This window comes from Chiloscyllium plagiosum, unplaced genomic scaffold (assembly GCF_037043375.1).
Source record: "Chiloscyllium plagiosum isolate Xiang-an unplaced genomic scaffold, Cpla_swu_hap1 HiC_scaffold_5, whole genome shotgun sequence".
Classification (NCBI taxonomy): Eukaryota; Metazoa; Chordata; class Chondrichthyes; order Orectolobiformes; family Hemiscylliidae; genus Chiloscyllium; species Chiloscyllium plagiosum.
Genome location: NW_028270143.1, coordinates 73,572,990 through 73,600,868, shown reverse-complemented (window position 1 = coordinate 73,600,868; position 27,879 = coordinate 73,572,990). Strand labels below are relative to the sequence as shown.

Genomic DNA, 27,879 nt, shown 5'->3' with positions numbered 1-27,879 from the left:
TTAATAGATCTTAACCACTTAAGAGTCTCAAATATTAGTATTTAGATGTTCAATTGCAATGCCAAAGTGTACAAGGCAATGGGCCAAGTGTTGGAAAGTGGGATTAGACTAATGAGGTGCTGAGTTTTGACTAGTGCAGACTCAATGGGCTGAAGAGGCTTTTTCTGTGCTGTAAATGAACATTGTGCAGATAATGCACTTAATGTCAAATTCCCAACTTTGTGTAATATTGTTCCTTTCCAAATAACTATTTAATTCCCTTCTGAATGTCTCTATTGAACCTGCCTTCATTACACATTCTGACAATGCTTTTCAGAACCTAACCACGCATGAAAAAGTTTCTCTCAGACTCACATTTGATTTTACTAATTACTTTAAATCGACGGCCTCACATTCTCCAATCTTTCAAAAGTGAGAACATTTTCTCTCCAATTATTCTTCTCAAACTGCTCGGTTTTTACTCCTTTAGTCAGCTCTCCTCTCGACCTTCTCTTCTCCATGATTTTGAAGTGAAAGAAGAGAAACGGTTTCCTATATCAGAAAAGTTCAATTAAAAATTAAAGATTTAAGGTATTTGTTTTTTGTTGCCAAACAACTTTATATTAGACACTAAATTAGAATGGACTGCTAAAAGGCAATGCATATAGATTCTACAGTAACCTTCACGGGGGAATTGGGTAAATAGTGGCATTTGGTTCTTTTAAAATAAAAAGGCTTTGGGAAATCATATGGGCAAGTGGACAGCACTAAGTGAGCAGACAGAAGTACAATGTGTCAACAGGCTTAATCATTCAAATGTTGAGAGCCACAAAAGAGAACGACATTAAAACAAAGATGAAACTGATCTGTATGGCTCATTTTCATACCAAATGTGCTACAGAATACCAGAGACAAATAAGATCATGCTTGTGGTTCAGTGTGTACAGATTCAGATTAGGTAAGCATTTATTTGAAGTAGTGGGTACGTAACTTTTAAAGTTCTTCTGTCTTCATAATTGAAGGCAAGAATTTAATGTTTGCCTCTGCTATTTGGGACTTCATACAAAAAACTAAATGATAAGAAAAAAATTACATGCTGAGTGAAAATAATCTGTTTGGAGGCTGTCCTTTTCATGGAGCAATGACAGTAAGAGAATGTGGCATCCTAAAGGAAGGCTGAAGGTAGTGCAAAGGCAAACACTTTCCTTTAGTGACAGTTGATGGTCTAGTACATTTTCTAAATAAACACCAAAGTGTTTTAGATCTGTTGCAGAGAATAAATACAACTTTATTGAAGGATTGCTATCCTTACACATCTTTCTGTAATTAGAAACAGCACAATACAGAAACCAGACAGGGTTAAATTAAGGAAGTACTATACTAACAACCAGAACAAATGATAAGGCGTTCAAGTCGAAGTAATATACTGTCCTTGGGTGGCAATTTCTGCCCCCTTTCATTTATTTTAACATTGCGATTGACAAGTAACATATTGGTATACAAAAGTAGGCATTGCACCATTTTGTTCAGCATTTTAAAGACTGCTCTAAGAACACTTCAGTTCTGCATACTTGTGGGCCACCAAGAATTCATCTTTGAGGCAGTATTTTCAGGACGCAAGTTTCTGAAAAGTTTATGTAGCCTGGATTCCTGCTACGCCTCTGGGCAGCAATACATGTTTCGATACTGTGTGTCAGGCATTGTATTCACCATCAGTATAGGACATTTCCCAAATTAACACCTGGGAAATACAGATAACCCACCAACATTGGCTGCAAATTAGCATTATTTGAACAAAGATGCAAGTTCCAATAATTAAGCTCTTCTCATTATTTTTCCTCTCAGAAAACACATTAGCAGAATCATTTTGCGGCATTGTATTTTCCTCTCGATACGGTTTCCTTACATACATTGAACAACTCATTGAAGACTCAAAATGTAGTAATCCAGTATACTTCAAAAACAGCCTTTGATCCTCAGTACACCTTCTGAAGGAAAAGGGAGAGGCGAAGCCAATAACACAAGGCATTGTATTAAGTTGCTTTCTTCAGGATGCTTTGTCTTCTGTTATGGATGTATGAGCTGGAGACACAGCTTCTGGTTTACGTGCAATTCTGTCCAGTTCTGCTTGTACGTCTGTTAAGACTGGTTTGTGGCCTAAAAATGGAAAAAAAAAGTTGATTGCTTTAGATTTAAAGCAGCAGAAAAGAACGAGATTGGATTTCAATCTACTGCAAATTTAACAGCATATTAGTTACGGCAATAAATTTATAAATAGGCACCAATTTTGAAGATCTGCTCATGTATTTGGTCTTCTATAAATGTTCTTTAAAATCAGAGTCAGGACTAGAATGACACTGGTCGATGTCAGAGGTATACATTGTACTCATGTTCCCACAACTTGTTTGAAAAGTTTCAATATGAACATTCTCAAAATGCCATTCAGTTTGGTCTAGTCTAAAAAGCACTTTCCAGTGATGAAAGCATGTAACTTTACTGTATTCTCTGACCACTGTGTCCCTCTCTTAATTGCATTTCACTTTCCCGCCAACATGCAGCAGGCAAGAGCAAGTAAGCTTTAAATAACAAATGCTGTATTACAGTATACTAAGAAAATGAGTATACAACATGATGGAAGAGCAAAGTGAACTATGCATCTGATGATATAGTGTGTTATGAGTGACATAGTTTGTAGAAGTAAACCTATATGCAATAGAATGATGCAGGTCAGTCAGTATGGAGAACATATTTCACATCTGGAACCATTAAGGTGATTACTAGCATCAGCCCTGGTAACCTCAACAAACATTCCTTTAAAGTAACTCAAGAAACCAAGAGTCAAATTCAGATAAACTCCATGAATTTATGGAAATAAGAACTCAGATTCAAGACCTTACAGCACCACTCAAAACAATGCACATTACCATTCTGCAGCTTTCCTTCAGAGATGGTTGATGTCATGTGACAGAGTACAGAAACCCAGTACAACTTACAAAATGCTTTTCGAAGTTTGTTGCATTTTAAAATCAATTCACAGCAAATAATATAAATATAAATAACCCTATTGTCAAATTGAGCCAAAGTAATTGTGTGAATCCAAAGAAACAGTAGCATACAACAAATTCATTTGGACAAAAACCTACCAAAAATGTAATCAAACCTATCCAAACTGCAAACAGACTTCAATAGATACTGCTGCTAAATCACTTAGTATTCTTAAATGATTCAAGTTCAAATTCCAGAATCAGGATCACTGATGAGTGACAATTCAACAATTTCAGATTTTTTTTAAACAAAGAAGGATGTAAAGCTTACATTTTCCAGTTGGATCACATTGAAATCCTAGTTCCTGATAAATTGAGAGCCAATCAAGCTGGATTCATTCACTTCATTTGCAAAAAAAAAAAACAGCTCAATGAATAATGATAGGTATCTAAATACATGCACCCAGAACTTGCTAGTATAGTTGGCCCAGTTCATTACAACATTTTGACAAAAAAAATTGAGCGACAGAATTTTTAAAAATTGTGCATCGTGGATTGTTATCCCTCAGCATTGTGTGAAGCAAAAACGTGGTACAGTACTATCACATTTTTAATATATTGAACTGGTGTTTAAGAAATCAATTTTACCTCAAGGGAAACGTAGGAAATAAGATTAGATGATTAGATTAGATTCCCTAAGGGTGGAAACAGGCCCTTCGGCCCAACCAGTCCACACTGACCCTCCGAAGAGTAACCCATCCAGACCCATTTCCCTCTGATTAATGCACCTAACACTATGGACAATTTAACATGGGCAATTTAACATAGCCAATTCACCTGACCTGTACATCTTTGGTGCTGCGGGAGGAAACCGGAGCACCCGGAGGAAACCCACACAGACACGGGGAGAATGTACAAACTCCACAGTCACCCGAGGCTGGAATTGAACCTGGGACCCTGGCGCTGTGAGGCCGCAGTGCTAACCACTGAGTCACCGTGCCACCCTAATAAACTGACAAACTGAAAATGATTTTCTGGAATAGAGTAAATTAGTAAAAAACTGTCAGTTGACGATTGTTTGGTTCTAATCTTTTGGATAAAGCCATTTAGAGTCATTGAGTTGTACAGCATGGAAACAGACCCTTCAGTCCAACCTGTCCATGCTGACCAAATATCCTAAATTAATCTAATCCCATTTGCCATCATTTGGTCCATATCCCTCTAAATGCTTCCTATTCATATACTCAGCCAGGTGCCTTTTAAATGTTTTCATTGTACCAGCCTCCATCATTTCCTCTGGCAGCTCACTCCATACACGTACCACTCTCTGAGGAAGAATTTGCCCCTTAGATTACTGAAATTTAAACAATGAACAATGGTATAGCACATATTAAGGACGCTTCTCAAACTAGCTTTTGTCTATAATTGTCTACAAATAAAATTAAATATATTGAGTAACTTACAAAATTGCAAATTTGTGAGATATCCTCTTATCTATTAGATCTCACCTCACACCTATTTCAGAACAGCTTGAGTTCATAATGTCATGACAGTTTTACTTGGAAATGTATTTAAATCCTACAGCATGATTTAATAAGAGATTCTGGACTCATGATTGTAAACAATAGTATTGGAATCATGAATATTCCAAGATAGATTTGCAATATTAGTAATTGGAAGTCTATTCAAATAAAATATTCATAAATATCTCCAATTTCAAGTTAAGAGAATAGGAAGGAAAATCGTGTGTTACGTGATTAGAGGAAGTGGTATGTGGGAAGACAACATGGTGAGTAACTCAAGTTGTTTTTGTTTTTAAAAGAAAGGAAGTTATTCAATTGAGCAAGCACAAAGTATGTTACTCCACAAATCTGACTGAAGTCTTTTAGACTAGGCCATAACTCAACGTACACACCTCCAAACAGTCACAAATAGACCTGTTCAATGACACATCAGGCATCAAGGCAAAATAAAATACATGCAATTTTGTTTTGATGCAACTTTGCAGCATAAACAAGATGTGAAATAATTTAAGTTAAAATCAACAAATATTTAGACATATACAAATGCAAATACTAAAGAAAGGAATGAAACCAGACAGACCTCTTGGCATTGATTTAGACTCTGGAAATAGCATCAACAAACCAAGCCACATTGACCCTGGCATCGACCCAATAATATGGAAAATTGCCCAGGTATGTCCTGTACATAAGGAGGACATATCTAATCCACACTATTATTGTCCTACCAGTTCATGTTCGTACATCAACAAAGAGACTGTTGACAATGCTCTCCTATAAACAAATAAGCTCATCACAGATGCTCATTTTGGATTCCACCAGACATATTCAGCTCCTGATCCAGATTACAGCCTCATTTTAAATATAGACAAAAGAGCCGAACTCAAGAAGGGAGAGGAGGGTGACTGTTCTGATCATAGAAGCAGTATTTAGCCAAGTATTTCATTAAGGAACCCTAGCAAAACTGGAGACTGTGGGAATGGGGGCAAAACTGCTAGTTGGAGTCACACTGTGTATAGCCTTTTTTGGAGTTCAGTCATCTCAGTCCAGGCTCCTGAAAGTAGATATTTTCTAATCAACCACTTCTGTGAAGTTATTACACACCTCTGGAGGTGACTTGAATCCAGGCCTCCTAGTCGAGAGGGAGGGACACTACATTGCACTACCAGAGTCCTCTACAAAGAAGGGGACCAATCACCTCCAGTCCCAGGACATAACTGCAACAGTTCCTCAAGATGAATTTGTCTGACAATCAACAATGGTTTCATGGTCATTATTAGGCCCTTAAATCCAGATGATTTTTATTTTTATTGAATTCAATTTCTACCATCTGGCATGGCTGGATTTGAACCCAGGTCCCTAGAACATTACCTGGGTATCTGGATTTACACTTTAGCGGTAATACCAGTAGATCATCACTTCTCAAAGTTCCTTAGGTTACTGCTCAGACTCAACCGTCTTCACCTTTTCTCCCTAAGATCAGAAGTGGAAATGCTTGCTAATGACTACATAATTTTCATTTCTATCTCTTCAGAGAGTGAAATAGCCAATGTGCAAATACAGCACAACCCAGATAACATTCAGGCTTAGGCTGATAAGTGACTGGTAAATAACTCATTATAAATACCAGGCAATGAGCACTGTAACAAAACAAACTATTGCATATTTAACGCTATTACAGTTGCTAAATCCTTCATGATCATCCTTGGGTTTACCATTAACTAGAAACTGATTTGGGCCAGCCATTTAGATGATGAGGCTTCAAAAGCAGATCAGATTTTGGTAATTCTGCAAAAGTACCATATTGTAGAAGTATCATCTTATCGCGCGTCTTCCAAAGCCTGCCCATCATCTACAAGATATCAGTCAGGTATATGATAGAATACTTTCCACTGGCCCGGATGAGTAGCTCCAAAAGCAGAAGCAGATTTACACTATCCAGATCAAAGCAGCACACTTGACTGGCCGTCCATTCACCACTGATGCACAGTGGCAGAGGTGTCTATCATCTAGGTGTACTGCAGCAAATCACCAAGGCTTCTTTGACTGCACCTTAAACAACTGGGACATCTACCACCTGCAAAGACGTGAGCAGCAGGCACACAGGAACACTACTATCGAAGTTCCCCTCCATGTCACACACCATCCTGAACTAAAATCACTACCATCTTTCACTGTCCTGGAGTCAACATCCCGGAATTCACATCCTAACAGTTATCTCGAAAGTTTTCCCAGATGTCCCAACAATTTTAGGCAGCAGCTCACCACCACATTTCCCAGGGTAATAGGATTTAGCAGACCATATCACTTGAACAATAAAAGCAATGTTTAATGATGCATCTGCAATAAACTTGTGACACTGTTGTAATGGAAAGTTACTGCACATCTGTGATTGGACTGAATATGCTCGAAACAAACTTCTGTATATTACTATTTAGAGACAGTATTTACCTTTCAGAGTTGCACTGCATTTGACCCCAGGTCAGCAATACCAAGTGTTCAATGTATATCTTGGTCTGAAGGATCTTAACATAGCTATCTATTATTTCTCATCTACACCCCACCTCTAGCAATATCATTTGACAGCAAATTAGATGGATGGCGATATAGTGCTCAAGAGACATAGGAAGGTGGGCAAATCCATCCCCAAAATCCATTCATGGGGTAACCAGAGAAAAAGCACTCAAAAATAGAAGCTAAAGAGATGAAGATGATCTGCTCCTCCAATCACAGCAATTCTTCTGCATTTGCTGCTGACAGCTAGTAATGAAGTATAGGGCATGAGGAGAAGATGTTTCTAAAAGGGGTCACAGGGAGTGGGCAGGAGTTCCAAAGAGAGGTACAGGAAGTGGGCAGTTCCAAACGGGGCCTCAGGGAGAGGAGAGGCTTCCAAATGGGTGTACACAGACAGCAGAAAGCTCCCTAACCTTAATCTTCAACATTCACTCCCTTTACCACCAAAGCAATAGCAACAGTGTACATCACCTACAAGAAGCACTGTAGCAATGCACCAAGTCTCGTTTGACAGCACTTTTCAAACTAGTGACCTCTACCCCTAAAAGGGCAAGAGCAGATCTATGAGAACATCACTAGCTGCCTGTTTTCCTCCAAGTCATACATCGTGACTAGTATTATATTAACATTTCTTCTCTAGCAGAGGGTCAAAGTCTGCAGCTGCCATTCAGTGCTGTAGGTGTAACTACACCACTTAGACTACAGCATTCGAGAGGTCAGCTCAGCACCACATTCTCCATGGCAATTACGGATGAACAATAGATGCTGGCCTAGCCAGCAATATCCACTTTCCCTGATAAAATAAGTTTGGCCGTGTCAATGTTCTCCATATGCCAGAAGAACATGCAGAGTTTCATAGAGATTGTCTCAACTTAGTGAATCCTAAAACTGGTACAAATCAGGAGACCATTCCGCTTTTTGTCTGCGCACCAGGTTTCCCGAATTAGAAACTCATCTAGTTCCAATCTCCTTCCTTCTCTCTGTACATTCTTCCTGTTCAGGTAAGAGTCTAATTCCTTTATGAATGGATTGTTTGGATTTGGATTACCTAAGAAGAAGCAGGACCACAATAGATTTTAAAAGGAGAAAAATATCTGTAAAGAAAATGCTAACAAGCATACAGAGAAAGGGCTGGGATTGATTTTTTGACTGTCACTATGTTGTAGGTTCACAGTTGTACATTCAGCACCAAAGTGCAGTATTGCTAATGCTGAAATATTCACCCTCTATTTAACGTATTCATGAGTCCTGAACTCCAACTGGTGGGTTAGTGTTATTCCTCTGTATGAAGTGGAAAGGAGAAACAATTTCAACCACCTTTATCTTTCCCACAGTATTAGGTTGGAGAAAGTGAGGACCTCAGATGCTGGAGTACCAGAGTTGAAAGATGCGGTGCTGGAAAAACACAGCAGGCCAGACAGCTTCCGAGAAGCAGGAGAATCGATGTTTCGGGCACAAGCCCTTCTTCAGGAATGAGACTGATGTGCCAAGCAGGCTGAGATAAAAGGTAGGGGGGAAGGAATTTGGGGGAGGGGCACTGGGAATACGATAGGTAGAAGGAGGTGAGGGTGAGGGTGAGGGTGATAGGCCGGAGAGGAGGTGGGGCCGGAGAGGTTGGGAAGAAGATTGCAGGTCAAGAGGGTGGTGCTAAATCTGAGAGCTGGGACTGAGATAAGGTGGGGGGGGAGGGGAAATGAGGAAGCTGGAGAAATCTACATTCATCCCGTGTGGTTGGAGGGTTCCTAGGTGGAAGATGAGGCGCTCTTCCTCCAGGCGTCTTGTGGCCAGAGTCTGGGATGGAGGCGGCCAAGGACCTGCATGTCATTGGCGGAGTGGGAGGGGAAGCTAAAAAGTGTTCAGCCAAGGGACGGTTGGGTTGGTAGGTGCGGGTGTCCCAGAGGTGCTCCCTGAAACATTCCGCAAGTAGGCGGCCTGTCTCCCCAATGGAGAGGAGACCACATTGGGTGCAGCGGATGCAATAAATGTGGAGGTGCAGATGAACTTGCGACGGATATAGAAGGATCCGTTGGGGCCTTGGAGGGAGGTGGGGGTATGTGTGGGCGCAAGTTTTGCACTTCTTGCGGTTGCAGGGGAAGGTGCCGGGAGTGGAGGTTGGGTTGGTGGGGGGTGTGGACCTGACGAGGGAGTCGCAGAGGGAGTGGTCTCTCCTGAATGCAGATAGGGGTGGAGAGGGAAATATATCCCTGGTGGTGGGGTCTGTTTGGAGGTGGCGGAAATGACGGAGGATGATACGGTGTATCTGGAGGTTGGTGGGGTGGAAGGTGAGGACCAGTGGGGTTCTGTCCTGGTGGGGATTGGAGGGACGGGGTTTAAGGGCGGAGGTGCGGGAAGTGGAGGAGATGCGGTGGAGAGTGTCATCGACCATGTCGAAGGGCAAATTGCGGTCTTTGAAGGAGGAGGCCATTTGTGTTTTCAGTAGTGGTATTGGTCCTCCTGGCAACAGATGCAGTGGAGGCAGAGGAATTGAGAATATGGGATGGCGTTTTAACTGAGGGCAGGGTGGGAGGAGGTGTAATCTGTTGTCAGCATAGGCTACCTTTCTGCATTGAATTTTTGACAGCATGAAAGAAAGCAAATAGAATGAAAAACAGGATTGTGCCATGAATATCCAGGTAATAGTCAGCACAGGTGGAACCTTGAAATGATTATGATGCATTATTTTAAAAAAGCTTAAGGAAGAGAGATTCAGGCAGGTCAATAGCAAAGTTAATATCAGAAAGGGCAAATGCCTTTGACAGAAAGTGGGCAAAAACAGATTCATTTAAATAAATCATACCAAGATTTCAGTTGTGTCTAGATGCTAACTCAATAATCATTACTACTACAGTACAGTATCACATTTGTGGTATTGTTGAAGTTGGATGGGGCGTGGTATTTATTCCCCAGTGGAACTAACTTGCTGCAATATGCAGTCAGCCAATTTGGTTAAAAGGAGGCACAGAGAGAAGAAAAATAAACTCTTAGTGGTTTCCTTCCCAGTGGCATTTAATAATAATTGATAACTGTGCAGGAGTGTCTGAACATATGAATCTCACATTTCAAGTCTGGAACCAGATAAGACTGTATAAGACATCACAAACGCATAGATAGTGCTGAGAAAGTTGAACAACCGAATGGATGCCAGATGGGCAATCTGCTTTTTGAGCATTACACACAAGGCAACATCTGGGGATAGACAGCGAGGTACACCTGTCTTCACTTTTCATAGAAGTCTGTAACATTAAGGAGGACACAGACTTCAAACATTGCGGTCACAACCAACTCCTGGTCTGTCCACATTTGTATTACCTTGGTGTCCAGGAATTTCAGACCCTCAGTTATGTTTTTCAATTAAATGTTCATGTTGCCGAACTGCTGGCTATAGCAACCAGGTAATAATATTCTTGAGCACTGTAACTAGCTGAATGAATAAAATTGCACTTTTATGGAACTTTTACTTGATTTACACATCATTATACTGATGGTTTGAATTATTATAAACCAATGGATGTGACCTAGGTACATAATGAATTAACAGAGAGAGATTCAAGTGGTGCTTTATACGCCAGCAGTAAAAATGAGCCAATACTGACACTATGTACACTTTAAATTGCACTTATCTCATGATATTCAATTGGCATTCATCAACTTAGTTCAATACAATTTCAATTTTAAGCGCAGAGTACACTTTCCAAAATTTTCAAAAATATTTAATTGTACTAGACTGAATTTTTTTACATGCATTCTAAAATGGACATCAGTTATTTCTGCAACTGCTTTTTCTAAAATAAAACTATAAATCATCATAGCTAGAACTGCAAAGCTGGTCTGACTGATGTACATTTTTACCAATCAATTCGGACAATAAAGACCAAGTAGTTTGCAAACTGATGATAACTGGTTTCTTTTGTGCCCAATGGCTTTAAAAACAAAACAAAATTGGCATTCAAATTTAAAGCAAACTGGAATAAAGTAAAAAGAATGGACATGCTCAGCCACTGTGAAAGAAAGTTAATTTGTGCAACCTTTGTGATTCCAAAAAGCTCAAAGCTTAAGCAAAACACTGACCTTAACGGGGCCAACAACCTGCAGCAACTGTCACCACACACAGAACAAGAAGAAAGTTAGAACAAGAATGCATTGTGCAGACATACAATGTCTAAATTTAAAATGTAAAATGAACCATTAACCAATGATATGTTGGTTACACTCCACGGTTCAATATGCCAAAAATACCAGGGGTTTATTTACAACAAATAATATGGTCACACAAATTAAGAAGCAACTATTATTCTTACAAGCAGTTTTGCATTCTTTGATATAGCTTTTGGAGTCATCTCAGTGAAGTGGTCAATTTGAATTATGACAGATGGCTGTTTTTGGGATGAGGTAACTGCCTTCTTGAGGTCATGTAAAATACCCGATGGCAGAATTTCAGGAAATGTAGTGATGTCACTGAATATCCTGATCATTACTAACCACTCAACCAACATTGCTAAGACAATCTGTTTGACCAAGCCTCTTATTAGCGTTTGCAGTAACCACGTTTTCCTACATTACAACAGAATAGACACCATAAAAACAATGACTGCAGATGCTGGAAACCAGAGTTTAGATTAGAGTGGTGCTGGAAAAGCACAACAGTTCAGGCAGCATCCGAGGAGCAGGAAAATCGACATTTCAGGCAAAAGCCCTTCATCAGGAATACAGGCAGAGTGCCCGAATGGTGGAGAGATAAATGAGAGGAGAGTGGGGTTGGAGAAAGTAGAATAGAGTACAATAGGTGATGAAAGTGATAGGTCAGGGAGGAGGGTGGAGTGGATAGGTGGAAAGGAAGATAGGCAGGTAAGACAAGTCATGGGGACAGTGCTGAGCTGGAAGTTTGGAACTGGGGTGAGGTAGGGGAAAGGGGAAATGAGGAAACTTACAGAATAGACATTTCAAAAAGTCATACATTCACTGCAAAGCAAATTGGGATTTCCTGAAATTATGAAGGGTGCTATATAAATTTGGATCTTTTCCTTCCATGTACTAATAATTGGGTTGTGAAAATGTTTAGCCTACTTTGAGGAAACAATCATGAATTGATATTCAAAAAGCATTTCATCCTAAAAAGTCTTGATATTGAAGATTTTGCAATGGAAAACAACATTGTTTGTCTTGTATGAATTCTTGTTATTTTTGAATCAGGGAAAAAGACTCACATTGCTCCACAAAGATGATAACTATATCGCACTTAACAGAGCTGAAAATTTGCAATCTATTACAGGCTATGAAACAAAGTGTCTGTAATTGAAGATTCTTAGTTTGTACTGCTTTGCACTCCTGTTTGTTGTAGCATCAGCAAATTAACTGGTAGGTGGTATCGTGGATGTGGTGTATTTTCATTAAATTAGTGTATCTGTGTATCAGGTTGTATAGCAGACATTTTGATTCAAACTTGAAATAAAATCAGATTATTGCGGATTTTACGTAAGTTTGTATGGGCAAATGGATATGGAGACATTATGGTATTGAGATACAACACTTACTTTTCAGTCAACCCTACAGTAACATACAAAGTTTTTTTTCTAAATCTCCTATAAAAGGCTGAAGGTTAAAGATAATGCAGAAGGCTGCAAGATACTTTTAAAGGAATAGTACAGAAGTTATCCCTGGTGTCCTGGCTCATCCTCGTCGCAAGCTACAAAGAAAATATTATTTGTCATTATCACATTCTGTTTGTGAAAGCGTGTAGTGTACAAATTTGTTATGTTGTCCACAATACACCAGTGATCAGTAAACCATGTTGAAATTAATTTAAAAGTGGGCATTGCTGCAGTGGGAAATTCACTGGACTAGTAATCCAGAGGTCCCGGCTAACGCTTGCCAGACAAGTGCAAATCCCATCATGGCAGTTTGTGGAATTTAAATTCAATTAATAAAATCCAAAAGTGAAAGCTGTTTCCATGATGGTAACCTTGACAATAAACCCTATCGTCAAAAAAACTCATCTGGTTCACTAATAGATCGGCCAGCCATGCCTACATGACCCCTGATCCATAGTGAAGTAGCTGACTCTTAACTGCTCTCTGAAATAGCTCAAGCAATACATTCTGTTAAAGAGGCAATGAGTGATGGACATAGCTGGCCAGAGCCAGGGAATTCTGCAATACTTAGTTAACTTCCTGACTGTCCAAGCTTGGCAACCACAGAAGACATGAGCCAGGAGTGTGACAGATTAGTCTCTGTATGCCTGAATGGGTGCAGCTCCAACATTCAAGAAAATGCGTGCCACCACCAAGGACAAAGCAGATCTCCTAAATGGAGCTCCGATCACTACCTTTTCTATTCACACCACCACCAGTAATGCAGCGGCCAGTACTATGCATTATCTACAAATAGTAGTGACTCTCCAAGGTTCCCGCACATTCCAAACCAGTGACCTTTACACCACTAGAACGGCAAGAGCAACAGGTGCATTTGCTCACCCCAATCTGCAAGCTCCTGTGTGAGTCATACATCATCTTGGCTTTGAAATATATTGTCATTCCTTCACAGAGTCAAGATCCCAGAACTCACTCTCAAAGTGCTTTGTGGGTGCCCCTAACAGACAGATTGCAGCAATTCAAGGCTGTGGCCCTCAATCACCTTCTCAAGGGGTAATAAGAATCGGCAAAGAGAGATGCCACATCCCACTAACAAAACCAAACCTCAAAAACTGTAAAGCACTTTGGGAAATCTTGAGGTTAGGGCATGCATATGCTTCTGAAAAAATTTCCCGAAAATAATTCTTAAATATGTGAAATCAATTACTGTATGGATTTACTGTAGTGCTTTTCTCTAACGTAGCATCACACCCATGCTACTGGTGAGATATCACTATAATTCTGAAGGATATAAAGGAAAGTCTTATTGCTCTCTAAGTTTTCCCAGTTGTGGACTTACAGTTCAGTTAATAGGATTAATTACACGCACTATTACATATAATCAGTACTTTTTTGGTTTTTAAATAATCGGCAATTGAATATATTACTCTACACGTAACTCTCAGTCTTGTTTTAAAAACCAAGCACAGCATATAGTGTTTTAAACCCAATTAGCTGTGTGCTGAACTGAAAAATAGTTGAGATTTCTACAAGCATGCTTCCTTGTGTACTGCAAAATAAAAATTAGTCAAGTTGCTAAACTTGCATTTTCAGATTTTCTGAAATAGTTAATTCTGTAGGAGTGGATTCAAAATATTTGGTGTAGCAGGTACATATTGAAAAAAATTGTCCTTTTGTAAAATTGGAACATTGGTGTCACCCAGAAGTAAACTATCTTTCACTTTTAACTGACCATATTAAAACGAAAGAACAACTTTGGTTTATCAAAGTAACACATTGCGAGTATGAGCATCCTTTAGAAACTGTGTAAAGGAGATTTGTATTTAAGAGAAATTATGTTGGTTTAATTATCAGAGAGGGGGATCACAGGAAATGTTACCCAAAGTTTAAAGTTAAACCTAAGTGCCAAAACTGAAAATGTGACCGATGTCGGCCAATAGTCAGTTGGTCGTTTGATATACTTTGGTTTGCAATGGGAGAAAAAAAATGTAAGGGATCCAGGCACTGAACATACAAAGGGATTAGTGTGACACTGAAGAATTTTCTGGAGACAAAATGTAGTTCATCAGGTGGAGGTGGTTGCATATTTGAAATGTCACTGGACGAGTAATCGAGAACCTCACATTAATGATCTAGGGACATGGTTTCAGAAACTACCAGCAGAGCTGGTAAACTTTGCATTCACAAAATCTGGATTCAAAGCTAGTCTAATGGCAACCGTGTAACCAGTGTCAATTGGTTCAGTAATGTTCTTCAGGAAAGGCCATTTGCTAGCCTCCTCTAGTTGAGAGATAATGGTCATGTGAAACGATTTAGCAAGCCACTCTGTTATATTAAACCGCTACAAGGTTTGAACAAAGGAATGGCATCGAACAATGGCCTAAACACATTCCTGCTAACTCTGCAAAGTCCTACTTACTAGCACCCAGAGGTTTGTGCCAAAACTTGTGCGTTCCATCTACAAATCAAGCAACAGACCAACAAGAAACTGAACTGGACCAGCCATATAAACACTGTCTACAAGAACAGTTCAGAGGCTAGCACTTCTGTTGCAAAGGCCTGCCTGCCATTTATAGGCCAGAAGTCCAGAATGTGATGGAATACTGACCTGAAGCAAAGCTCCAACAATATTCAAAGAGCACCATTCAGGATAAAACAGGCTGTTGGACTGCAGCACATTCACATCTACAAATTCCTCAGCAGCAGTGCATACCATCTATTAGATGCATGCAGTAACTCACCAAGGCTCCTCCAATAGCTCCTTCCAAGCCCTAACCTCTGATACTTTGAAAAAGCGATGGACAGCGGATGCATGGGACCAACACCTCCTTAAGTTCCCCCCAAGCCACACACTATCTTGGCTTGGAACTACACCACCTTTCCTTCACTTTCCCTGGGTCAAGATTCTGAACTTCCTTCCCAAAAGCATTATGGATGGTTCCACATCCCAAGCATTGCAACAGTTCCATAAGGCAGCTCGCCACCATGTTCTCCAAGACAATGAGTGATGGGTAAAAAAATGCTGGACCAGCCAGTCACAAATACATACCATGGATAAATAAAAATCATTGAAGATGTAGATAAATGAGGGACAAAGCCTAGGCAGTCAAGAATTTGAAAGGTAACTCTAAATAACATCCCTTTTACATCAAAAGATTACAACATAAGAAAGTGGGGTTGTGATAGGAGATGCAACAATTACAAGGAATGTTTAAAGAAGAGACAATTTGTTAATGATTCCAACCTGAAACTTTAGGCAGTGGCAAGTGTACACTCATTAATGTGAAATGCAGAGTTTAACCAGACGGTGACACATTTAGGTAGTACAGTGGTCAGTGAATAAGCTAACTTAAGGTGGCTTTTGTCATTACTGAAGTTAATTTAATCTATACCAGGATCAATATGATGAATGCGCCAATTTAAGAAACATCAATCATCAATTTCAGGTCAGAACTAATGTGGGAAATAGGTCTGTCAACCATGTTGTGGGGATTTGGAAAGCTACACCCTTGAAGCATGGAGGGGTTATAAAGATTGGGAATAGGGGGAACATATTCCGAAAGACCAAGTTGGTGAGATATTTAGACTTGAGGACATGGGGCCAATGACACAAAGTCAGCTCTTCTAGAATGCCACTTAACAGCTATTTTTAGCAGACTTTGCCTCCTTTTAGAGGCCATACTGAAACATGGTCTGTCAGCAAGAAGTTTGATGGACTGAGCTTCGGTAGAACTTTTATAAGAATCAGCCACACATTGTGTGAGGAGATTAGTTGCGTGGTTCATTCAGTCTCTATTCAAAGCAGATGTGTGCGAGTTCAAGCTGAGTTGCATTTGGCTTTGAGATCTTTAACATTTTAAAGAGTTTAGGTAATACAGACCATCTGTTTGGTGTGGGGACCTACTGTAATAAGTGATGGTGCTGCTGTGGCTGAACAGGGAGGGGAAAAAAAAGGAGCATATTTAAAAAAATTACAAAACCTAAACTTGCCAGTTCTTTTAACACAAAGATTCCATGATATTATTATTCCAAGCTTTGTTGCATTTTAACTTAATTTATTTTGGATTGTAACCTCTTCATAATGCAGTTCTTAAAATACCAAATGCTGCTGCAAAGGTTTTAGTTCTAAATTAATCAGGAATTGAGATAGCAGTTGCGAAGCATTTCGAGATCTATTACACTATGTAAAGCCGAGTTATCAAACATTTAATAAAATAAATAAAAATCCATTGCTTACCACTTTTCTTTGCAGAGCCTTGTAAATTACTACCACTTCCTCCAGGCGAGCCAGTCTTTTTGCTTAGAAGACTGTTGAAAAAATTCGCCAAAACTCCTTCACTTGCTGCTCCTGGAAATGCAAAACACAAAAAGCACTTTTAAAAACTGTTATAAAATTGACAAGTCTAAGTTAACTTCAAAACTTTCTTATGCTTACACTAAGTTTACACTGAATCAGAATTGCACAAAGCAGTCTAAAGTAGCAAATCAACTGTTCATTGGAATGAGGGTTTAACAGATAAAGTTGTTCAATTTAAAGAAATGTCCTAGAATTTTATACAAAAGGAAGAATACAAAATATTTTTAATAAAATTATACCATGCACATCTCCCTTTATGGAATCATGAACAGTACTGCTCAGGAAGCCATTCAGCTCAATGAGCCTGTGCTGGTTCTTTCATCGAGAAAAGATTTCTCCACATCACCAACTATTTCTCCTTTGAGTATTTATTCAATTCCATTTTGACAGCTATCTGATCTGTACCTCCATCTCTCAATGCAATGCGTTCTAGATCCTAACCATTCTGGGTTAAAAGAAATAGTCGATCACAAATAGAAATACACCTTTTGCTGTTTCTGCTGTAGTCTAATTCTTCACTCTAATTAGTCAATTCATCTTCCAAGTGCACACAACGTTTTCTTTTATTTTCACGTTGTAATAGTCTGACTTTCAGCCCGTTTTTATACAGGCTTCACCTTTCATGTGTTAAAAGATTTCTGCATGCCTTAGATGCTACATTAAGAATTACACAATTTGAATATCGTCTTTAGACAACCTGAGTGCAGTTTGAAGGTGGGACTGCAATTTCCGAGGGGGCCTGGGGCATTGTGCCAAGATATATTTAAAGTTAAATATACCAGGCCTGACATTTCAATTTTCTCTTTAGCTATTTCAACACAGAACATTTACTATTTCTAATTCTGTCCATTTGTCTGTTATTAAATTTCATTTACTTGTGTCTGCAAACTTAGATAATTTGCCCAAATCATTTGGACTGTAGAAGATGATAATTCTGTTTAAAAATTAGACGGATTTGGAGGTGTTATATTTAAAAAGACACTGCTACATTCTGGACAGTGGGAAAGATGAATGAGAAAACAGGTAAAATCATTCCTAACTACCTTTTATATTGGGATCAATCTTTTTGTTTCCTGCTGGAATAGGAGTTACGTTAACAACGCTGGCACTTCCAGTTCGGCTTGGTGTTCTTGGAGAACCTCCAGCAACTCTTGTTGCAGAATCCTGAACAAAAATAAGTAATTAGGATTTGCAACAAAATGCAGACATTGAAGAACTACAGGTCATATATTCCTGTGCAATTTTACAGTCCTTCTTAATGTTCAAAAGCTTCTCCTCTTTCCTAAAGTTGGCAACTCTTTGGCAGTCTTAAGTTATAGAGACACTGGCCACCTTTTGATGCTTAACCAAGTTGTCATTTGTTTTGATATGTTGGTTCGAAATATTTCTTAATCAAATGGGATCATTAAAGCTGAGCTCAATACAGACATTACTTAACTTTTATATCCACAGATATTAAACATTAAAAGGACTGGTAATACAACATTCTGAACAGGTTGATTAAAATATCTATAAATACAAGGGTTTCTTATTTTACACTGTACAAAAGGAGGACTGGTGCTTCCCCTGCACCCTCTCTAATCGTTGATCAGTTACAACATTGTGCACTGACCTGACTGTCATTATCCACCTCCATACAGAATAGGAATTAAATCAGTGACAACTCGAATAATGCAGCTCAATCACTAACAGGCAAAATTTAGCAAATCTCTCGTCATGTTTAACAACTAGTCAAAACTGATTTGAATTCAAATCTAACATATTAGCTACAAGACAGTCGGATTGAATCACGTAAGGTCATTGTGAAGTTAGTACTGCTACCAAAATATAACAATTCCAAGTTATTATTTTACTTCCTATTTTCAGAGCACCAAACATTAAATGATGACGTTTCACAACCAAGTTCAGCAATCAAAATTAAAACAGACCTGATCTGGCTTACAATTTTAACTGCTTTTAAACTAAATACAAAATAAGGAATGAAATTTGAGAAGATTTGTAGCTCAGGTTGAGGTTCTGTATGTAGGTTTGTTCGCTGAGTTGGAAAGTTTGGTTTCAGATGTTTCGTCACCATTAGGTAATATCAGTGAGCCTCCAGATGAAGCACTGGTGGTATGGCCTGCTTTTTATTTGTGTTTAGGTTTCCCTGGGTTGGTGACATCATTTCCTGTTCTTTTTCTCAGGGGGTGGTAAATGGGATCCAAGTCAATGAGCTTGTTGATAAGAGTTCCAGTTGGAATGCCACCCTTCTAGGAATTATCACCCGTGTCTCTGTTTGGCTTTTTTTAGATTACTTAGTGTGGAAACAGACCCTTCGGCCCAACAAGTCCACACCGACCCACTGAAGTGCACCCACCCAGACCCATTCCCCTACACCTAACACTAGGGGCAATTTAGCATGGACAATTCACCCATCCTGCACATCTTTGGACTGTGGGAGGAAACTGGAGCACCCGGAGGAAACCCACGCAGACAAGGGGAGAATGTGCAAACTCCACACAGTCAGTCGTCTGAGGCGGGAATTGAACCGGGGTCTCTGGCACTGTGAGGCAGCAGTGCTAATCACTTTTAATTTAATATTTTTAATAAGCTTTCTTTTTCTTTATTCTCAATTAAACCTTCCTTCGCCTTTTTGATTTGATTAGATTCCCTACAGTATGGGAAAAGGCCCTTCAGCCCAACAAGTCTATACCGACCCTTCGAAGAGTTACCCACCCAGACCCATTTCCCTATCCTAGGATTTACCCCTGACTAATGCACCTAACACTATGGGTAGTTTAGCATGGCCAATTCATTTGACCTGCGCATCTTTGGACTGTGGGAGGCTTGTCCTAGGATGGATGTGTTGTCCCAGTCTATGAAGATCTCTTTGTAGTCTTTGTAGACGATTCAGAGCAGAGGAAAATACCCTAAACAGTGTATTTGAAAAGAATGGGTACCCAACGAACAGTTTGCTGATTTCTCAGCAACAAACCCAAACAAGCAGACAAAACATGTCCAGAAACCCTAGCCACTCTCCCCTACATCAAAGACATCTCTGAAATTTTGACTGCCAGACTACTCAGACCTCTTGGCATCATGGTAGCCCACAAACCCACCAAAACAGCAGCCAATGAACTTGAAGGAGCCTATACAGGCAACAACCAAAAATAATGTCATTTATAAAATACCTTGCAAGAACTGTAACAAATACTACATTGGACAAACAGGCACAAAACTAGCCACCAGGATATATGAACACCAACTAGCCACAAAAAGATGTGACTCACTCTCATTAGTATGTTTACATACAGATGAGGAAGGACATCACTTTGACTGGGACAACACATCCATCTGAGGACAAGCCAAACAGAGAGACACGCGAGAATTCCTAGAAGCATGGCATTCCAACTGGATCTCTATCAACACATACATTTACTTGGACCCCATTTACCATCCCCTAAGAAAAAGAACAGGAAATGACATCACCACAGGAAGTGATATCGCCGACCGTGCGAAACCTAAAAAAGCAGACATTTCCACTAGTGCTTCATCCAGAGGGTCACTGATGTTACCTAGTATGGTGACGATACGTCAGAAACCAAAACTTCCAGCTCAGTGAGCAAACCTACATCCAGAATAAAATAAGGAGATAAATAGGCACCCAGCTTCAGAAGAACACTTGGCTAAATTCTGTTTGGGGAGGGAGTAAAGTGTTGCAGTTTTCATATGCTGCAAATAAACTGTATTCCAGTGATAATGGGACTACATAGGGTGAAGTGGAGGAAATATACTGACTATGCAAAAATCGGATGCTAACAAAAACAATAATGTCAAGGCATTTACTTACTAGTGGCCTTCCAGTTGAAAGAGGTGGCTGCTTTGCTAGGAAAGACTAAAATAAAACAACATACATATTATGATTACAGTTTTAATGTTGGGAAAACAATTTAATTGAATCAAGGTTGAAAATAAAATTTTTTTTTCACTTGTTTAACTACAGCAAGTCAGGTAAATGAGGGAATCTTAAGGAACAATCTTTCTGAAGAAGTCTAATCTTTATTTATAGCTAGTAATCAAAAGTTACTGTTTAAAAAGTAAAGTTTCTTCCAGGTTTAAACAGGGATAGACCATCTCTCTCTAGCTGTTGTAACTAGTTAATAAACTAACTCGTTTAAGCAAAGTTTCTTTACTCCAGCATATTTCACTCATGTTTTTTCCTCCAAAGTGTATAAACTGAAGGGAAGCAAGGCTCTCGTGGTGCAGGAATAATGTCTCCATTTATAGGGCAGAAATGTTCAAGTCACACCTGCTCTAGAGCTATGTCATACCACACTCTGACTAGGTTGATTAAAATACTTATAAATACAAAGGGTTTCTTAGTTTATATGGTACAAGAGGAAAGTGCTGATTGGTTGGCATGTGGACTTTGTTGGAGGCATTGCCATTCCCATTCATATTGCAGTCAGATGACTGACAGTTAACTTGTTTATACTTTAAACCAGCCACATTGATAGAGAAAAAGGGAACGAAAACTTATCTGGTTAACCTAGTTGGCTTATCCCCTTACAAGAATCCTTCCTCCTCACTGCAATAGGGAATTGCTGTGAGCCATGCACTATTTTCTTAAATGTCTTTTCAATTGTTTCTTAAACATTTGCTGAACTCCTTTTCACATCAATTCCAGTCAGATCTGCCCCCTCCATCACTTTGAAATTAAACTTGTAAAAACTCAAAATAGTTGTTTCTGACTCAGTTCCCCCTCTCAACTGAATCACAAATTCTACCATGTCATGTCACTGCTTCTTAGGGATCTTTTACTCTGACATTATTTATTAAACCTGACTGATCTCATATCACCAGATCCAAAACAGTCTTGGTTAGACTTACAACACAGGAAACTATTCTGAACACAGAACAACCTTGATTATCCGAACGAGATGGGCGGGGAGTATTTTGTTTGGATAACTGATTGTTGGGATAAGATATGGTTTTTACGGGACCTTGACATCTTGTTCGGATAATCCGAAATTTGGATAACTGACGTTCGGATAACCAAGATTGTACAGTACACTATCTAGAAAACTTCTCTTCAGGAAAGTTAACTATCCCAATCTACAAGATCAAAGTCATCCAAAATTAACATATGATCTTTGTTACAAGTCCTCATTATTTCCTGATTTATTTTCTGTCCTATATACCTACTGTTCGTACAAATGTCTTATTTCCCTTTTTAGTTCTTACCCCCACCTGCACGAATTAATGATCATTTCCATACAATCCCTACATTGTGGAAACAGGCCAGTCGGCCCAACAAGTCTACACCGACTCCCCAAAGAGCATCCCACCTAGACTCTTTCCCGATCCTATTCCTATAACACTGCATTTCCCATGGCTAATCCATCTAACCTGCACATATCTGGACTGAGGGGGGAAACTGGAGCACCCGGAGGAAACCCATGTTGACAAAGGGAGAAACGTGCAAACTTCACACAGACAGTCGCCCGAGGCTAGAACTGAAACTGGAACCCTTGCACTGTGAGGCAGTAATGCTAACCAGTGAGCCACCTTGCTGTCCCGAACAAGTCCTTAAAGATGCATTGCTGAGCTCAGATATAGCACGCACTCCCAATTAGGGTACTGAATCCCTGTCTCAATTCCCCGATGGGGAGTGCATGCTATATCGGAGCTATTTTTTGCTGTTGTACTTATTCCATCCTGTACCAACGTTGACTTATTACCCTTTCGAAAAGTTACACACTTCTGAATATTTAGTTCCAGCTTTCATCTCCTTGCAACCACGTCTCTGTAATGGCATTTGCATCAAGTCCGTTAACCCATCTATTTTGTTCCGAATACAATACATATTTAAAAGCCATTAATTTTTAGTTTATTTAAAAAAGCATTTTACTCCCCCCTTTTGACTCTGGGTACCATTACCCAAACAGTTGCCCTGCAATGCTGCCATATCCTCTTGCTTTGTAAACTTACGTTTCCTCTCCCCCAATCTTTCCCTTCGTCTAATCAGTTTAAAGCTCTCTACAGCCTTAGTTATTCACCAGGATACTCGTCCCAGCATGCTTTAATGAAACCCATGCAACCAGATCACCTCTGTTCTTCCTGCACCAGTGCCTCAAACTGAAATCCATTCAACCCATACTAATCTGAGTCACCCATTTGAATCTTTGACTGAATTTGCCCTATGCAGTTTGCTCATGGCTCAGGTAGTAATCCAGAGATTACTGCCTTGGGGATATGCTTTTTAATTTAGTTCCGAACTGTTCAAAGTCTTTCAGCAACACTTCCTTTCTAGTGCTACCAATATTGTTGATATCAAAGTGGATGACGACTACTAAATCCCACTCCTTCCTCTCCAAGGAGATAGGCCAATTGTTCTTAACTTTGGCACCAGGAGGTAACACAGCCTTTAGGGGCTTCTGCTCACATCAGCAGAGAGCAGTATCTATCCCCTGATTATACTGTCCTCTACCACAATTACATTCCCATTTCCTTGCCTGCCTTGAATGACTCCCTGTCCCATGGGGCCATAGTCAGTTCCTCAAGCTATAGACATGCAATACATATGAACAAACTTACTACAGGTCAGCAAAAGTTCACCAAATTAACTCCTGGAACAGAGGGGTTGTCCTAAGAGGAAAGATTAAATACACTGGCCTGTACTCTCGAGTTTATAAGAAAAAGGTGATCTAATTGAGTATACAAAATTATTACATGAATCAGAAAATGCAGAAAAGATTTTCCCCTGACTGTAGGGTTAAGAACCAAGGTATGCTAAGAGGAGGAGGAGAAGTTCCTTCACTTGCAGGGTGGTGAATCTTTGGAATTCTGTATCCAAGGAGCTATGGAGGCTCAGTCTTAAATGTTCCCAATGACATATTTTAACATATTTAAATAAAGACATGATATGGGGACTGTACAGCAAAATGGTACTGACGTACATGATACTACTGAATGGTGAAGTAGACTCAGCAGGCTGAATGTCCTACAATTAATTCTAGCCATACTAATATAAATTGAATCAGACCATTTGGCCAAAACAGTCAATGGCTGTGTTAATGCTCCTCGCAGGTTCTTTCTATCTCAATTCATTCACCCTTTTAAAATTTCTTTCTGTTCTTCACTTTTTAAAGGAAACATTTATGGGACATAGCCATCTCTGGCAGCATTTATTCCCAGAGTTAAAAAGGGTGGTGGTGAAGTTGCCTTCTTGAACCACCTTGTGGCAAAGGTACTCTCAGGATGTTCAGATACAGAGTTCCAGGATTTTGACCTACTGTTGTTGAGGTATGACAATATATTTCTAAATCAGGAAATTACATGATGTGCACAGATACTTGCAGGTACACCTGCTATTACCTTGTGGCTTTAGATTAGATTAGATTAGATTACTTACAGTGTGGAAACAGGCCCTTCGGCCCAACAAGTCCACACCGCCCCGCCGAAGCGCAACCCACCCATACCCCTACATGTACCCCTTACCTAACACTATGGGCAATTTAGCATGGCCAATTCACCTGACCTGCACATCTTTGGACAATGGGAGGAAACCGGAGCACCCGGAGGAAACCCACGCAGACACGGGGAGAATGTGCAAACTCCACACAGTCGGTCGCCTGAGGCGGGAATTGAACCCAGGTCTCTGGCGCTGTGAGGCAGCAGTGCTAACCACTGTGCCACCGTGCCACCCACTAATGAATTAGGTTAATGAAGTTCCAGCTTTGGGAGATAGTTTACAAAAATCATTGAAGTGTTGCAGTGCATCTTGTAGATAGATGGATCAGTGGTAGAGATAGATGGCCAATCAAACACACTGCTTTATGAATACTGTAATAGTTTGAATGTTAGAGCTGCACTCATCCAGGCAAGTAGAAAGTATTCCTTCACACCTTTACAATGCAGGGTACCTGATTTGCATTTCACATTCACGACAGTTGTAGTCATATCAGGAAGGAATTGCAGGACTGTGAAATTACTCTGATACTCAAATCTTTGAAATACAATTCACCCACCCCTTGTAATATTCTGAGTCAAGGGTTTTGATTACGTCAACATATGTAATTCAGAGATCCTTGGATGTGTCTGATAAAAGGATGTCAAGAGTTCCTTTGGAAGGTTAAAAACCACCGTTTCTGTGAGGATTTCCTGAAGTAGGCAACTTAAGAGAGTGTGTCAAGACGTTCCTTGCTATAGAAAAGACAGCCTTGATAGTTTGCACTGTACAAGTTATCTCACCTCTTGAAGAGGAATGTTTATTCTGAAGTTTCTAGGTGAGGTGAGTCCCTTTTCCTCTCAAATTCATAAAATGAGTGTATGGAGTCTATGAGCAAAAGTCTGCAAGCTCTGAATCCCTCAGTTGGAATAGCAGAGTTACAGCAATGTTGAATTTTTAAAATCAATTTGTTTGCTTTCTGATTGGGACCTCGGGCTGTTTGCATGCAATGGAAGTTCGCTTATCTTTGTTCCAGATTTCCTTTGAATAAGTGTTAGTGATGATGATGTTGAAAACCTTCACAGCATATTCCAAACCCCTAAGTCCTACCCCTCTCAACAAGGGCAGCAGATACAAGGGAACACCACTAGCTGCAAGTTTCCATCCAAGCCACATAGTCCTAACTTGGAATAGCATCTCCTTTCCTTCACCATTGATAAGACAAAACCTTGGATTTTCCTAACTTCCTAAAAGCAGTGGATCCACCAAATGGACAATAGCAATCAAAACACTAGCTTAGCATTTCACAAGGACAAACAATTAAGTATTGGTTCTTACCAGTACTGCTTGTTGTTTTCTAGGAATACATTTTAAAAATTGTGGAGGATCCAACCATGGTTTCAGCATGGAATTAATGGGATATCTCCTTCAGTTAGCAAGCAGTAAATTAGAATATTATACTGTGCAGTCAAATTAGAATTAAGGTTGTTATGTGTTCTCAAGAACAGGACTACAGGGAAAAGTATACAAAGTCACCACGCCCAGTGTCAACTTAGGTACAAAAGGTACCTAGGTATGAAAATTTAGGTACAAAGTAGAAAAATAAAGAAATAAGTCAAAAGTTAAAATTACAGTCCTCCTTTGTATAAAGCAGAAAAAAAGAACAACAGTCCTTCTTTAGTCATGAGCCTGCAGATGCTCCACACTGGGCTTCCCCATGGAGGCTTGATCTCTCCCCCGCGCTGCCACCTCACCGCTGACCACAGCCCAGCTAGCCAGACAGATCGTCACTGACTGCCATCTGGGTCCACCAGCTGCCTCACTGCAGATTGCCAGAAACCCACCCACCCCCTAATACTGCCTTATATTAAGGTGGCTACTGTTTCACATTATATTGTCTCTTAATAGGAATCCGCTGAGTACTATCCAAAACACTGTCTTAACTTGTGCTACGACTCTTTCACATATTAATCCTGTGCTCACCGACTCGTGTCAGCTCCTAGTCAAGAAATGATTTGATTTTAAAATCCTAATTGTTATAAAATCACTCCATGGATTCACTCCTCACGATGTCTGTAAGCTTCTCCAGTTCCACATTCTGCTATATCTTAGCACTCCAATTCTAGTGTCTTTGATCATGTCTGACTTTAATTTCTCCACCACGGATGGTTGTGTTTGTTGCCTTGGCTGCAAACTATGAAATTCCCTCACTGCAGTCCTTTTTCTTTTGTATTTTGTTTTCCTCAGGTTCCTGAAGACACTCCTTAAAACCTACCTCTTGCATTGAGATTTTAATCATTTAAACTAACATCCCCATGTGTGGGTCAGTGTCATATTTATAATGCTCCTGTGAAGCACAGTAGAATGTATTGTTGGCAATTAAAATTTGAGGAAGTCTACTTTTCTTTTTTATAAATACATAATGAGTGAGATAATGACTAAAGAATGTTTAGGGCTATTGGAGATCATAAAGGATAGTAGTGGGTGCTCCAAGAGTTATGGTTGAGAGACTATTGAGGCCATTCTTCATTTGTAGTGTGGATCACCAATACCCAATGTGAATACCAATAAGTGTGAGATAGAAAGTATGCTTTTCCAGAACTGAAATTCTTCTTAATAAGAACAGGACGCTATTTAAAGGTAAAGAAACTACAGTAATAAAACAAAGTATTGGAGAAACTTAGCAGGTCAAGCAGCACTTGTGGAGAGAGAAACAGTTATTATTTTGGAATGCTATATGACTTCTTCAGAATCCTCTGAAAGAAATTACAATAATTGATATATAAATAGGAAATATTTTAACCTGCTGTTTCATAAGAAACACTTGATCATCTTCTGATAAAATTTCCTTCTCATGTACTACCTGCAAGGAAAAGATTGCCAAAAATTATAGCCGACAATACTCCAAAATGTGTCTCGATTATTGAATTAGGAGAAGTTATGCAATATCTTGGAGTGGGAAGCACAACAATTCCTCGTCTACAAGCTGTTTCAATCTTAGTGAAATTAGTAGATCAGGATGGACATGATCAAATGGAAATACAATTAAATCAGCTTATAGTTGGACAAAGCAGTTAGTAAATAATTGCTTTCAGTGCAATCTTTTGCAAGTGGAAACTGAGTATTAAACTACTAAAAGTCTGGGATGTAATTGACAAAGCAATTGCAAGCATTAGTCAGGTTTGTAATTTAATCTGAATGATAATATTTTTGCAATATTAGTTCAATGTAAGATGGTTTTCTAATTATATAGTCACTTGGTATTGTTGGTATGGCTTAATCATAATATTTGAAGTTAAATATGTACATACCAGCAACATTGGACATTATCTACGTGTACGTCAGCACAATTCAGATATTATCAGGAGATTGAGGTTACCTTTCTTACTGGAGGCTTCGTAATGCCATCTTCAAATTTGTCATCGGCTTTTAAAGACTGGAAATTTTCATGCAAAATTCCTATTTTCTTTTCATTGTCCCATCCTGCTGGACTATAGAATAAACATAT

The 27,879-nt window shown here is 39.5% G+C and overlaps 1 protein-coding gene across 1 annotated transcript in view; it reads right to left on the bottom strand.

The window, feature by feature from the left end:
- Positions 1–1,246: 1,246 nt before the first annotated feature.
- Positions 1,247–27,879, bottom strand: part of LOC122549956 (cytoplasmic dynein 1 light intermediate chain 1-like) — a 52,217-nt gene continuing 25,584 nt past the window's right edge. The window contains exons 8-13 of the mRNA XM_043690239.2: positions 27,751–27,862; positions 27,175–27,234; positions 20,772–20,816; positions 17,986–18,106; positions 16,823–16,933; positions 1,247–2,136 (exon numbers count right to left, since the gene is read on the bottom strand). Coding sequence (XP_043546174.1) covers positions 2,027–2,136; positions 16,823–16,933; positions 17,986–18,106; positions 20,772–20,816; positions 27,175–27,234; positions 27,751–27,862 — 559 coding nt within the window. The 3' untranslated portion in view covers positions 1,247–2,026. The remainder of the gene's footprint in view (positions 2,137–16,822; positions 16,934–17,985; positions 18,107–20,771; positions 20,817–27,174; positions 27,235–27,750; positions 27,863–27,879) is intronic.